The sequence below is a fragment of the Toxorhynchites rutilus genome, chromosome 3 (genome assembly GCF_029784135.1).
Source record: "Toxorhynchites rutilus septentrionalis strain SRP chromosome 3, ASM2978413v1, whole genome shotgun sequence".
Classification (NCBI taxonomy): domain Eukaryota; kingdom Metazoa; phylum Arthropoda; class Insecta; order Diptera; family Culicidae; genus Toxorhynchites; species Toxorhynchites rutilus.
The window spans coordinates 257,745,907-257,761,192 of record NC_073746.1 but is presented as its reverse complement, the minus strand read 5'-3'; the positions used below and the strand labels follow the sequence as shown (position 1 = coordinate 257,761,192).

Here is a 15,286-nt window from a genome sequence, read left to right as displayed (position 1 = left end):
TAATGTGTTGTGAACGAGATGTGCCACACACAGCGGTTCACATCTCGACATCCCGGGTCGATACAGTATGTAAGAATGCCCGACATTCTTGACTCGATCACCTAGTCCTGTATGAAGGTATCAGTGACTTTGATATTCGTTATGATTGTTTTCAGTATAATATCTCTAGTATATTATCTAGTCCATCCGGCCGAGTCTCAGGTATATCTCCCGTGGGCTCATTGCCGCTAGAACCGACAATCGCAGCAACTTCCTACCACGCTGAAAACGCTTTGGCTGGCCCCAATGTACTGGAAAAAAGGTAATGAAGATGGTAGAGTTTCGAGCGACATAGCATGCGCTGCCATAACTATTTCTCAAATAGTGACGTCAGACGCGGTGTTTATCTTTGATTGCCCACCATCATGCAACCGTGAGTACTTTCAACATTGTTTTGTTTCTTCCATATGAATTCCACGTTGAGTGCAAATAATGACGACACGATATTTTGCTTGACAATACAGATATACTTCGCCTACTGCTCCACCTCTATATGTATCTCATTGGGCTGGCCCGCCTGTAGTCGGCTATTGCTTCTTTCCCCATTGTTTTTTATGGCTGTCTAGGTTTTTTGTCGGGTCCCTTTTGTTGGAAAAAGAGACTGTGCTATAATATATGTGTTTGTTGCTTTTTCTGATGATGAAGGGTTGTAACTTTGAATTGAGCGAGAGGTGATTCCTCTCTTAGTTTTACTCTAGCCAGCGATCAATCAACACTATATTTTTAGGCAGATACTTAATATGAAAATAAGAAAATTTGTTTTAAAAAGTAATGATAAAATTACAACAAAAGTGATAGGCGGGGGAGTTCAAAGCAATAATTTCGTAGTCTTACAAGAATGGTCATGCCCTGCACCCACTTTCTTAATTTTCTAATTTGAAACAGAATTTTTTTTTCTTTTAGTAGTTTAATCAATGTTCTATGAAGATGCATGTTTCATGTCAATATTCTACAAATATTCATGTTTGGTTCCGTTTTGTAAAATCCTAACAGATGTGTCATCTGTTTAACACTTCCATTAAGTTTTGCACCACGGTACCACAGTAATTTAGTATTTTTTATTGGCGGCAAAACACCAGTTTGCTTGAACTTCGCTTTCCATCGTTTTCTTCAAGCTTGGCGATGGACCAATCTATGATCTCTAATCTATGAGGCGGAGATCTGGGGTGTTGGGAGGGTTGTTACCTTTGAGCACCACAATAACGTCGTTCTTGGCTTATAATTCCATCGTCTTCTTCTCATACTGGCTGGGGGACAGCAGGCGTTTCTTCGGGTTTTCCTTGACGTATATGTCTTGGCTGATGGTCCCGGTGGCGATGAAAATATCGTTTTCCGGCCACAGTTGAAGATGCACAATATGGTATTGTTTGTGGAACTAGAATAGTTTCATGGCCTTGAAGATGTCTACCAGGTTTCATTTTCAAATAGCCGATAAAAACTCCTGTTCCAGATGCTGCTTAAAGTCAGAACTGACGTACTTTTCTACGTCCATAACGACGCAATCGAACTTGGTGAGCAGTTCTTTGTAAGCTTCCGGGATCGTTGTTCGCCCGTTGTGTTCTGTTTGTCGTCACGATTTTGAGTTCCCACCGTTTTACAGACCGATACCCAGGTGCGTCTTGGCTCACTGCGCTGTGGTGTGCGGAGCTCCCAACTTGTAGCTGACGTTTCGGATCAAGAGGTTCAGGGCAGGGTTACCATATCTACAGAATAATCTGTATTTATACAGATTTTTCAGGCTTTTTGAAACCAAGAATCTGTAGATACAGATTACAGATTTTCTAGATTTTTATACAGATTTAAAGATTTTTCAAAATTACGATCCAATATTAGTTATGACTTGATCTCAATAATGTTTTTCCCAACTCACCAATTTTATTTATTTAGAGTTCGAACCAGTCTGAATGAGAGTCCTGTTGGCATTCATATGTAGCGTGTAGTATTGCTTTCACATATTAAGGGGGTATTCTAGTGGAATTTCGGACGGTTTTTCAAGCTCCGTAAAAATAAAACAAATAATATTTGTACTATCCATTGTATCATTATTTGTTTATCTATCTTTCGACAATAAAACAAAAATTGAACGGTGAAAAAATATTCATACCTAGAATAGTTAAGAGCTCATGAAGTGAGAGGGTTAAAAAAAAAGTTGTGCCATGGCGTACATGATTCCAGCCCTGCTGGTTATCTGAAACAAAAAAATCGAACAGATTCTGAATCAGTAAAGATGCCGCTATCGCATGAACATCGGACAAGTCCAAAGCACATTTTTTGACAAAATGACGGCCGTTTAAAAAACAAAAAGCTGTTTAAAACGCTTTTTTACGTTTCCTGAATTTTTAAAAATAGTAAAATTTTAAAAATATCTTTAAGTTTGAGGTTCATTCGATAGAGAGATGCCTGCAGATTGTATCCATATAAATTCGACATGAATAGGTTCAGTAGAACTTGAGATATCGTGTACGCCAGTTTGAAAAAAAAAACTAGTTCCGAGAAAAACGCGTTTGAAGTTATTTGTTATGGCCATACCAGATTAGATACCGCATCACTAAAATGGCTCTAACTAGGTAAATAATTGGATTTTCGATGAGTCCTGTCTAGAATACATTATTGAATCTCTTAACTTTAGAAAAATGAAGGAATGATTTTTTAATTTTTTTTCAAATTTCTATACTAGAATACTGCCTTAAATTTAAGGCGAAAAAATACAAAAGTCTGCGTCATCGGCTAGCTTTACAGTATATAAATAACACTGTTTATCTTTTCCTATTAAAGCATAGTGAATGCGAATGTTTACGTGAATACCATCAATATCGCCAAATTCATAATAATTATGCCAATCAATGATACTAAGATTATGCTTCAAAATTGAACTTTTGAATATTACTCTTTGCGGTCGTATTAAATTTCGACATGAAAAAGCAGAAAAAGCAGTTATGTACAGGGAAACTTCGATATAACGTACCCTCGCTATAACGTCACTCGATATAACGTACATTTTACCTCGATATAACGTACACATTTCCAAAGAGTAAAGGAAAAAAAATTCAATATTTTTTTTCTGATAGAACAATGAATTATTTGTATTGTGATGCTAAAACAAGTTTTGTACCTTCAATCAATCCCGAAATACAGCTGGTTTTGTGATTCCGGATTCTAAATTAATCAAGCTTTAATCAACAGTACGAAGGGAAAAATCATGAGAAAAGCTGGCTTCGTCTTCTGATTGAAGTTATTCATTAACTTGACAACACAATAATGGATTATAGACTACATTTGTGAGTACTATATTATGCTTCGAATTGTACGTTATAATTCGATACAACGTACAATTTTGAAAGTAAAATGTACTTTATATCGAAGTTTACCTGTATAACTTTTTGTGATTATATTTATTACTTGTGAGATTATGAAAGATGAACAAGATTCCTTGTTTTCTTGTAAACTTCTGATAATTATTTATTAAACAAGGTTTTTATGTTTATGTTTAAAAAATATTGTCCCCAAATCGCATGTATCACAAAAATAACTAGTTTGGCGTCTTTCGCCTTCTAACTTTCTATTGAACATATAGCACAATGCTCCTCACATCTACACAGTGCCGCAATACATGGAGTTTTCTATTAACCTTTTCTCAAGCATGGATAACAACTTTTGTTTCTACTGAGTATCGTTATTCATAGTAGCGCTGTTTTGGTTCGTGAATAAGTTCACAAGACATTCGTTTAGAAAAAGTGTGAACTGATACATTGTTGCATAAATTATAATATTAGTATACTTCTTTGCTATGGTGTCTGAGAGCAGACAAACGACCGCAAAGGGTTAATACAAATTTTGATACAGATTTTCTGAGAAAAAACTCAGATGAAAAGATTTTTTGAGACCAAAAACACAAATTTTATTATGGTAATCCTGGTTGGGGTCCGCTTAATAGTGCTGGCCATATTTATCGTCGTCGCTGCGTTTAACATTCAGTGATCATTTTAATCACGTTCGCTCCAGTTGAATTGGCCACTTTTAACAAAAATAACTTTTAATAATCACATCAGCATCATACACCCAAATCCGGCCTTGGTTCGATCCCCGTTGACATCGTTGGGACATTTTTTTTTGGTACAATCCCAATCTGACGTACAGTCTGAGAGAAAGAGATGTCTGCTCCCATACACACAAACATTTTAAAGCTTTTGAAAAAGGTGCTTTAATTTCATCATTTCACGCTTCATCACACGAAAAAGCATTGTTTCTGCCGAAGATGAAATGTTTCCTGTCAACACTAGTTTGGGTGTAGTGTTAAAGAATGAATTGTAGAGCAGTTGGAAAGCTTTAATTTGGTTGACAGAAAGAATAAAGTTTTCCATCCATTTAATTAAAAACGCCTAAAACACTAACTTTAATGTTTTTTAACTTCTTAAATGGTACTTATTTTCACTAATTCAAATGTTTTACAATTCCATTCTATGTGAAATTATGTCATCTTATAAATGTAAGCAACAAAATAGTAAGCAGCATACTTTTAGAATTAGAGTCTGTTGAAGCGAGAACCAACGATAATAAGAATGTTAGAACCACCACGTTGTGGATCGCGTTAATGATCTATTGTTGTCTCACTCAGACACAAAGCTTTAGGCAGTCCGTTTTTTGTTAGCCGGTCAGCTGTATTGTTTGTCTGTTTAGTGTGTCTGAATAAAGGTTTGTCGAGACAGATTGATTGGAGCTATCCACATACCGGAATTGTATGGTTGTAATTAACGTTAATAAATTGAGTTTGTAAAAACTCAATCTATACGCGATTTTCAAAAAGAAAAGGTGCTTCTTTCCCCAGTAATTAGAAAAAAATATATATAGGGGGTTCCATCCAAGGCACAACCCCTTAGGACGTAGGACTACGCATTCGTTTTGTTCAATTTTCTTGTTTATCCTTTCAGATATTATTTATAAATGCAACGGTATGACATAAATAACTCTTTAGTAGAAAGTTTCGGTAAGTTTACAAAGGGTTAATGGTTTGTGTGGCTTAGTAGAAGAAGCGATTTTTTCTTGCCTTTGAGAGAACAATACACGAACTGATCATATGTCGTAATTTGTTTCTGTATGTCAATGTTGTCTGTATGTTTTCGAATTTGACACACACTCTTCTCAAAATAAACTCTTTTGTTGGTATTATTGTCCTCGAAAAGAGACGATTGATGAGGTGCAGTTGCAGTTATATTGCGTGGATATCATACTCAGACGAGACATTTTTGCGACTGGAACGCGAAACTAAATCACACATAGCATTCCAGCAGAATAATCATTTTCCTCGTGAGCCGACGATGATAGCCAAGCTCGATATTTCCCTACATAATGTGGAAAAAAACATGCTTACGTCTGCTTTGCTAGGGCTCGGCTCGATGTGTTGATTGCAATGCCTGATACACAGCGAGTGAAATATTCGCTCGCGTCCACAGCTCGAGGGGACACGAAGATGACACAAAACGAGCAGAATAAACGACGTTCGCTGTATTGGGTAGAGAAAGAGACTGGAAATCTCTGGGATGTCCTTACGAGATCATTCGGCTTAATATGGTACTAATTCTCCTTCATCAATTTGGGAGTTTGGGAACTTAACATATTAAGGACCGCAAAGAAATCTGTAAGACATACGCCTGGGACTGCACGTTTTGGGGAAAACTTGTACGCTTCAATTGTTCGGATTCCACGAATGAGATCGCTTCCTTCGGTGTGAATGAGACGAACGCGAGCCATCGGTAGGCCTTGTTAGATTCTTGGTAGACCCAGGATTTAAACACCAAGTGTAGAAAACACGGTTTATTTCGTGATCCATCGGTAACAGACGGCAAGTATGGAAAAGTTCATTCGCTCATTTCTCCACCCCTGATTATATATCACTCTTGTATCTGCTTGGAATACCCATGGCGAAAAGAATGCAGCAAACAATCGTGAGATTGCACGATGAATCATTTTCCACTCCCCGACCATCTTCATTCGGAACTGATAGAAAACACAACAAAACAAAGAATGGAAAACAACATTCAATGAATGAATATTCCTTTGGAAGGATCGCACGAAACAAAATAACAAGTGAGTCAAAATAGATTGAATCTGCGTGAATGTATGATTTTATTTTCCCTTGTACTCTTTTCCTTGTCAGCATTCAAGTACACATGAAATCCACCTTCCCGCTCATCAATAACTTGCGTTCATATGGTCTTTTCGGTTGGCTTAGATCGTTTCATACTAGAAACAAAAAAATGTCATTGCAATAGTGCACAGGAAACAACTCGATTTCAACTATCTACCTATATTTTACCTCCACGATCGAGGCTCAGTGATTGCTATTTGAGTGAAAAACGAATGATATTACAGAGACACTCGCTGGCTCAAGCAAAAGTTTTTAGTTTGATTCTATCACCATCATTCCGAGAGGCAAATGAGGGAATGCATAAATTTCTGAGAATAGATGAGGGGAATCGAGACAGTATTTTTCCGTTCTAATCGAGAATGAACTTTGCGAAGAGGATAGGTGAATATTTTCTGTCTCAAATAAAGTGAGGCATAAACGGAGAACAGAAGGGTGAGTTTTATCTGTGAATGAGTGTTGTTGAACGAATTTCGATGCGATTTTGCCCATACCTGACAGACGAAACGCGAAACACGAGAAAACTCGTGAGCGTGTTGTTTTGATGTGTTTATGTGTTAATATACAGCCATTCCATGCCAAACCGATAAATGGTTCTCAGATTTTCGTCAAAAGTTTTTTTTATTTTTTTATCAGGGTGCCAATTTCCATTTTAGGGTGGTCCGAAAAATCAATTTTTTCCACTTTTCCCAAAAATGTTTTTTTTCAAAAACTCATAACTTTTGAACCACTGAACCAATTTAGATGACCGATGTATCAAATTGATGCCAATGAGCTTTTATTGAAAAACCTTGAATTTGCAAAAAACGAATTTTATTTTGGTAACTATTGCTGGTAGTTGTTTTTAATTGTTTTCATGGCTTTGGACTAGAGGGCACTAATTTTTTTATATTTTTTTTCTGGAAAACTGAGGTCTTTTACATAACACAACTCGATTTCAGAGATGCTATTTTTTTCCTTTTTGAGTTATGATTTTCAAGTTAATCGATGGTTCGAAAAAACCATTTTTCCTCATTTTTTCAACCACAAAAATTCATAACTTTTAAACTACTGGACCTATTCAGATGAACGACATACCAAACTGAAGCTTATAAGTTCGTTCTGTTTAAAAAAATATAACATTTGCGAAAAATTTGGATTTTCGTTTTTGTAATTATTGTTTGAGTTAGTTTTTCATAGTTTTCTCGGTTAAAGATAGAGGGCGGTATATTTTTTTTTATATTTTTCATGGAAAGCCGGGATTTTTTTACATAACATATTTCGATATCAGATGTGCTTTTTTTTACCGTTTTCTAGTTATTGTTTTGCAAATTTAAAATGTTTCAAGTCTCCTTTCAAAACTAGTATGTGACTGGACTAGACCTATGCTATTAGAATGTAATCTTCCCGTAAGTGTGATATTTTTTCAAAAAAGGTTTTGGTTTTAATTTAATTTGTCGATCATCTTAATCGGTTCAGTAGTACAAATGTTATGAATTTCTGCAAAAAATCATTCTTGGATAAAGGGGGAAAAATTATGTTTCGAACCACTGGTTAACTTTGAAAAGCATATCTAAAATCGAGATATGTTATGTAAAAAATACTCAGCTTTCCAGAAAATATAGTCCAAAGCCATGAAAACAATAAAAACCACTATAATCAATAATTACGGAAATAAAATCCATTACATTTGCGAGTAAAATATTTTTTAAATTAAAGGCTGGCTAGCTAGGCTTCAATTTGATATATCGGTCATCTAAATCGATTCAGTGGTTCAAAAGTTATGAATTTTTGAAAAAAGTCATTTTTGGGAAAAAGTGGAAAAAATGATTTTTCGAACCACCCTAAACTGGAAATTGACACCCTAATAAAAAAAAATACGGGTCCAATGTTTAGCGATGAAGAACAGAATTACCACTTTTGACGAAAATCTGAGAACCACTATATCGGTTTGGCATGGAATGGCATGGAATGAATGCTTTGAGGGAATATCCGTCGATCGTTAGATTATTCCACACATCAGCTAACGATTCCCCTGCATACTTAAAATGATTCGTTTCCAGCTCCGAGGTAGTATTGGACTTGCTAATTCCTGGGGAAGAGGAGCCATCCAACGTTCAACTCGATTGAAAGCACTAGTAACAAGTATTGGATCAAGATAGATTTGATCAAAATGATAAATTGAAAATGTCTACGACCTTTTTTGACGAGGGTTTTCGTCTGGTCCTCCATCCACATTCATTATGATTGTAACATCCGTTCATCATTGCCTTAAGCGATGACTCTGCCATCACGGAAATAAATCAAAACCGCTGACAATAAAATCTGCCAATTGTCAATTGACAGAGTCATTATAAGTTCTGCATAAACTCATCTGAGGGACCCCGCGTACTCAACAATGGACTGGTTTGAGTAAATGAAAGTTCCCGTCCATGAATAGGGTGACTTTCGTCGCACAAAGGGATAGGGTATAATTGTGCTCGGTCTGTCGGCATTGTTCCTTTTTGTCCGTTTTATGTGGTCTTTCTTTCTGTTGGTGGCCCTCTCCGGAAGTACAAGTGCGTGTCGTGTATAGTAAAGGTTTTTGATTTAAATATGTGTAGTTTAAGTAATGTTAAGTGTTGTTTGTTTATTAGGTTTCGTTAAAAGTTCACGTTGTGTTTAATTGTGAACATCGTTGACACATAAAATTTCAAAAGAAAAGGTAAATGGGAAATTGAATTAGATGGGGACGCCACTGTGGTTAACGTCAGCTGGTCAGGTCCGACCAGAGGGCCTTTTCTTTATTTTCTATAGTCGAAGACGTCAGGAGACCGAAAAAGACACGGCAGAAAGAGACTCTGTACCAGGGACAACCAGTATAGCCCCAGCAAGAAACTAAAGGCCAGTTGGATAGGCGACCGAGTTTCCCTCCTACTCGCGAAACATCAGACCGCAAGTACCGTGTGCTGTAAAACCCCCCGTAATACAAGATTCCAATCCCCTTACCTATGTGTCATTCCCTTCTAACGAGCAGCCCTGAACATTCGTTTTCTTTACCGTCATTCCGGACTCTTTTTAGGGAAGATAATCGGAAAAAGAATAACTCCTGGGAAATTGTGGGTAGCGAGGTTCTGTGAGTTTGTGTAGAAGCAGCTTGTAACGACCCTGAGTAACCCCGAGCAGCAGGCTTTACATGTTTACTGGCTTGATTATTCCTTGATACCGAATAGTCTCGAATTTAGGCAGCTCGCTAGCCCTTTTAAAATCAAGCCCATGAGAAAATGCATTCAAAGAACAGTGCCTTCCTGAATGAACTGCAACGTACATTGAACCACTGTATTCAACTGCACCAGTATGTCCAAGGTGCCCTAGCATCTTGCGATAACAGACGGAATAAGCTCATGTTAAACAGCCATGACATTGCCATAATAAAATCTGTGTTTTTGGTATGATTTTTTTTTATCTCAGCTTTTTCTCAAAAAATCTATATTTAAATCTGTATTTGGTTCATAAGCCCAATTTTTAAGCATAATTTTAGCTTTAGAATTAATGATTGACATAGTTTTTAGTGATTAGACGATGTTGATGGTATCCCCGTAATACCAGGAACCATATGCACTGTAGTAAAAATACATTGCTTCATTGAAGAGCAATGAAAATTTATTTATTTAACTTCATTATAATGTATTTCAGGTACACACAAAAATATAATGATAGTAATGAATTAAAAGGTAGTATAATAAGGCTAAACTGGAGAACTGTCAACGCTTGAGAAGGGCGCATAAAGTTACTACGAAGCTAATGCTTAGGATATGGACAAATCAGAAAAAAAATCTATTTATTTGAAATTTCTATTTGTTATTCACATTTTAGTCGTTTAACCATTTGTTGGTTCAGCAGATGATCCTGAAAGCTATTGTTTTGTTCACGCTCAGTTCAGTAGCTTCCATTTCAACAGCTTAAGCACCTACGTAGATATCTTCAGATGCTTTTCTAAATCTCCAATGTCTGGTCCTGGAACATCATATTTGATGTATTATTCTTGACATATGTTGGTCAAGAAAGTGAGATAATGTGTTATGGTGCCCGAATTAATCTGAGTGATTGCTTGTGTTTCAGTTTGTTTTGTTCAATTCAACAATCAATAGCATTTATTCATAATTTTCATAATTAATGATTCCGGATTCTGATTCTATCTGCCACTAAAACGATTTAATGAGTTAAATTTAAGGATTACTGAACAGTTACAAAATCTCCTCAAGATCCTACGTCAAGTTTCCGTCCGTGTCTCTATACTCAGACCATTCTACTTTTTTTATTATTAATTTTGAAAAAAAAAAGCTTTTCAGCACAAAAACTCGTTGATATCGGACAAGTTGCGGTCTGCAAAGCACGTGCTAAATTTATTTCACATACTCTAATTTTCATTATTATTTTTGTTTCTTTATCGTTTCAGGCTACTAAATGACTCTAAACAGATCAGCGCAACGATCGGCTTAAGCAAAACGGAGGTATAGAGTAACAACTTAACTCTCATCCTGCCATTTGTGAGCGCACAATGGCGCTGGTAATGCTGCCATGTGACCTCCCCTGGTGGTCCAATGTCCAGAAGAAACTTGCTCAAATAGAGGAATCTTCCTCCCTTGATATCGTTGTTGAGGTGATGCAAAAACTCCACGAGCTGTGCAAGTAAGTCCCGTGATAAAGCATAAAAATCTAGTTCTACATTCGCTTATCCTCTTTCTAATTGAATCTTTCTAGCGTGAGCCTCGATCCGGACGACGATGGGAAAGATCATGCCGTGTTCGACGGGTTGCGGCACTACGTCGAACAAACACTATCGGAAGCGGAACGAGCCCAATTTTTGAACCATACGATCAAAAGTATCGCTCGCCATGCACGGGATCTCAAGCTGCACCGTCCTCCGCGTGGGCTCAACTTCAGTCTCCAACAGCAGACGGATTATTATGCGTTGAGCTACCGTTTGGTGGCTGCCCTACTGGCGAACGCTTTCTTCTCCACATTTCCAAAACGTACTGAGAAAACTCATCCAACCCTACAAGACTTCAATTTTACGTATTTTTATAGAGGATTAGTAGAGTAAGTTATCTGGGATCGGTATCTTGTGGCAGGAATTTTATTATTTATTGTTCATCCTTCCAGAAGTAACGTACAAAGGTCCAAATTTAGAAGTTTCCTCAGGTACTTCGACTGGCTAGAAGCAAATCCGGAGGTACTAGAAGGGACGCTCAATGTCAGCAGGAAGGTAATGACCGGGAAGCAGTGGCTCACGATCGAAGATTGGCTGGAATGTGGGCTTCAGTTGTGTGATGTCGAAATCAAGCACGAGGGTCGACTTGATAAGGCTAGCTCAGATACGATGCAGGCTGTGTTTGCCAATCCTCGACTTGGTGGTGATGTGCTTGGATCGGGCTCTTCACAAGAATCCGTGCAGTTCTTTACCTTCCCCGAGATGTTGGCTGTGTTGTTGTATGTGGAAGCCCTCGAAGACAACGAGTCGTTGCAAATTGAAAACGCACACCACATGGCGCGAATAGTGGATCCAAGGGGACGAGCATTGTTTGAACCAATAGAACAGCCTAAGAAAACCTCTTTGTGCTGCATTGATGCGGAGAATTATCGAGCGGTTCCTTCGCACCAGTTTGAGGAAGATGACATCCTGCGTGAGTTAAATAAGTGCCTTTTAGCTTTTAGACAAAACACTACCTGTCCTGTAGTGGAGCAGAGATCTGGCGAGAAACAACGACCGAATCGATTGGATCAACTGGAAAATGCTTCCAGCAAGGGCCGACTATCGCCGATAGGAGAACGGGATCGGGAAGGTTCCACACCGGGATCGCCAGATGTGTGTACCACCATCGTCATAAGACAACCAACCCCCAACTCGAAGCGCTCAAGTAGTGACTCGAATAAGCTAGAGAAAGATATCAATAAAAGACGCTCGTGGCTATCACCAGATAGATTTGGACCAGGTGGTTCATCTGTACCGAACAGCTCAACCGGTTCGACAAGTGGAGTACTGACCGGTGGCCATCGGGGAAAGTTTATAATATTGGGCTCGTCTGGAGAGTGTCTTCCGGTAAATCGTCATCCGCTGAAGATTTCGATGCGAAAGGATTCCTACTCCAGCTGCGAGTCAAGCAACGAAGAGTTTCACAGTGCACGCGGAAGCTTCGATGAAGATGATGAAGATGGATTACGAGCGGGGTTGTATTCAAAAGAGTTGGATACTCCAGAACGAAGGTATAATTTTGCTCAAAAGTTGCGCGATGTGTTGCAGGATAAAAACGTAGCATCTGGCAGTACGGAGGATAGCAGCTATGCGGTCGGGATTAGTGTAGCTGGATCACAGATAAAAGATCAGGACATAAAAGTGAGACGTGGTGGGTCCTGTGGGTTCGTGCTAGATGGATCGATGGGAAGCACGTCAGAGGAGAGGGAATGGTTCGATCGATGTCGCCGGAAACAGAATGGGATGCTGGAGAGAAAGGAAACAAACGAGTCTTCCAGATACAGTTTCGATTCGGATCTTGGATCGGAGCTAGAGGAAGTTTATGAGAAATTTGCGAAGTAAGACTAATTGATTGTGCGATAATTTGAATGAGTATGACCAATTAATAATTTTAGGTGGCTAGAGGAACCGCTGAGCAGTGATAAACCAAGAAAATTGGATGCACGTGATGAAGCAGTACTGAGATTCGCTAATTCGTTGCTGAAACGGACACTTAGCGAGAGCTTCGTTGGAATCCCCCTCACGGACGAATGTTTGAGTATAGAGAAAAACCCGGATGGAAGTTCGACCCAGAGTAACCGTAGCCAGAATGACAAGGTAGTACTGAGTGTGAGATCGTTATCATTGGAGTTGGCCAAACATAAGCACAAACTAGCTGCACAATTGGTAAGTTTCGGAAAGACGAATTTATCGGATTATACAATAATTGGCGAAAGTTGGTTCAGCTTCAGTTTGGTAGAAAACCGTTTTGGCTAGATTACATTACGTTTCATTTGGTTTCTTTTCATTTCCCATCCCTGTCCCGTGGCTTTGGTTTGGTTTGGTTTTGTTACATAACATCCCGTCGCTTCAATCGAACGCATTAGCGCAATGAGTATCTTGCTCTGGAGCCGGCCAAGCTGTTCAAATGTCCCAACATACAGCTCGCTGAGGTTGACCATCGAAAGTTACTGCACAGGCTGCGATCCAGTAGCTCGATCTGTTCCACCACTTCTGGGCCACGGCCTGTGGAATGCACTCGGTTAAAGAAGAAAACCCGGAAGAGAGAAAGTGATCGTCAGTCTTCCTTGAAGATTCGGCTGCAGAATTACAAACCGAATTGGTCCGTATCCTATTACCAAGACGTTAAATGCGATGATGTAACATTGAAGGTAGTGTAGAAAGTGCTTTCTGTTTGTTTGTGTGCTGCTTACTAGTTGACCAATCAATTTTATGAGAAACTATAAAGCTAAATGCACGAATCCAATTTCGTTTACTTGCAGATATCTCAGCTAGCTCAGAAGCGGACATTCAACGTAAATTTAAGGCCGGTGGCTACTGGTAATTGGGGATGTGGTGACTCCAAACGGGGTGATATACAGCTGAAGATGGTGATCCAATGGATGGCTGCCAGTGTTGCCGGTTTGCCATATCTCGTTTACTATACCGCTGGCAGTGAAAAACTCTCCAAGGTAAGGCTCCAACTCGATTATGCGTATTTAACAAAAACAAACTTAGGGCTCTTTTAGCTGGATACAATATGTCGATTGCTCAAAGATCGTAAGTGGACCGTGGGTGAGCTAGCATCCGCTACACTCTTGCATGCCAAAGAAATACTGGAGGATCCTTTCTATTATAACAACGATCGAAACTACAGCTGCTTCTTCGACAAACTGATCGGACTCGAACGGATTAGGCAGTAGAAAACGTCGCATTCGAGGAACAGTGTATTCAATAAAAGACACCTATTCCGAAGGGATACCATATTAATTACTGTAACGAATAATAAGAACGCAACATTGAGCAATACTTATTGTTTTTGCTCTGCATCGAAAAAAAAAACATATTTTCCAATGTTAGAAAGTGTGGTGAACACTTTTGTTATGTAAATAGGAATTAACAAATTCAACAAGTAGCCGCAGGATTAAAAGGATAAAAAGGATAAAGTCTTCCGTCGACTTCTAAAACTGGTATATACACAACACATGAATACAAGTAGTGATCGTTTTTTACAGCTAGGCATTGATAAAAGACTTATTGAAATAATATTTCAACCATCGCTGCAGCGACAAGTTTACACCTCTGGTTGCAGCGAAGACAAGAGAGACAGTTATATTGTAATGGTTACTTTGTGTCAACAATAAATAATAGTGAACGAATCAGTAACATCAATTACCGCTGTCGTGCTTATCGGTACTTACAGGGAGCGAATCCCCAATATTTGTATATGCAGAGGACGGTGGACAAAGGCTTCGAAGTTCGAAACAGTTAAAAGTCTCCTGGAAGAGAAAAAAATGAAGTCAGTGTTTTGAAGGCAAGTCTACACACGGAAGAAGCTTGGACTGGGCCTTTACCTAGGGGAAAAGCCTACATTGTACACTACAACAGCGTTTGCAAAACCGAATCGAGAATTTGTGAACTATTATTATACAGAAACGTTTTATATAGGATTATTATGAACAAAATAAAGCAAAAATGAAGGGAACCCTCTTGGAGTATTTCATATTTACATTAACCGTATGTCAAGTTTCAAAATTTGGTTGTGCGATCGAATGAACACTAGACCGTTCATCATAAGTGACGAATTTCATGCCAACTCGACTGGCCGTTGGCAGCACCATTTCAGATAGCTGTAGAAAGTTGTGGGTGTAAACACATAGGTCTTTTTGCCGCTTTTTGGAAAGGGTAAATTTTTTTTTAAATTTCGCTGAAGAAAACAATTATTTAAAAAAAAATAAAATTCATTTTTCCTAAAAACATATTATTTTAAAATTTTCAAAAAAATTATATGAATAGCCCTTACAATTTCCAACAAGTCGTTCATACATTGAAGGATGGGTACCGTTTTGTCTCAAATTCCGAAAAATTTAGCTTCGATGGCCATTAAACGGTGTCTCGTTACTTAAAATAGA

General features: G+C 38.4%; 1 protein-coding gene across 15 annotated transcripts in view; it reads left to right on the top strand.

Moving 5' to 3' along the window:
• Positions 1-15,009, top strand: part of LOC129777557 (uncharacterized) — a 44,328-nt gene extending 29,319 nt beyond the window's left edge. For 11 of the 15 annotated variants that reach the window (XM_055783899.1, XM_055783901.1, XM_055783894.1 and 8 more), the window contains 7 exons: positions 10,599-10,831; positions 10,904-11,242; positions 11,306-12,733; positions 12,791-13,061; positions 13,262-13,546; positions 13,658-13,846; positions 13,904-15,008. In XM_055783899.1, coding sequence (XP_055639874.1) covers positions 10,701-10,831; positions 10,904-11,242; positions 11,306-12,733; positions 12,791-13,061; positions 13,262-13,546; positions 13,658-13,846; positions 13,904-14,077 — 2,817 coding nt within the window. In that variant the 5' untranslated portion in view covers positions 10,599-10,700 and the 3' untranslated portion in view covers positions 14,078-15,008. Of the gene's footprint in view, positions 1-9,079; positions 9,099-10,598; positions 10,832-10,903; positions 11,243-11,305; positions 12,734-12,790; positions 13,062-13,261; positions 13,547-13,657; positions 13,847-13,903 lie in introns of those variants that run through there. The other 4 variants (XM_055783902.1, XM_055783903.1, XM_055783905.1 and 1 more) reach the window with 4 other exon arrangements.
• Positions 15,010-15,286: the final 277 nt, after the last annotated feature.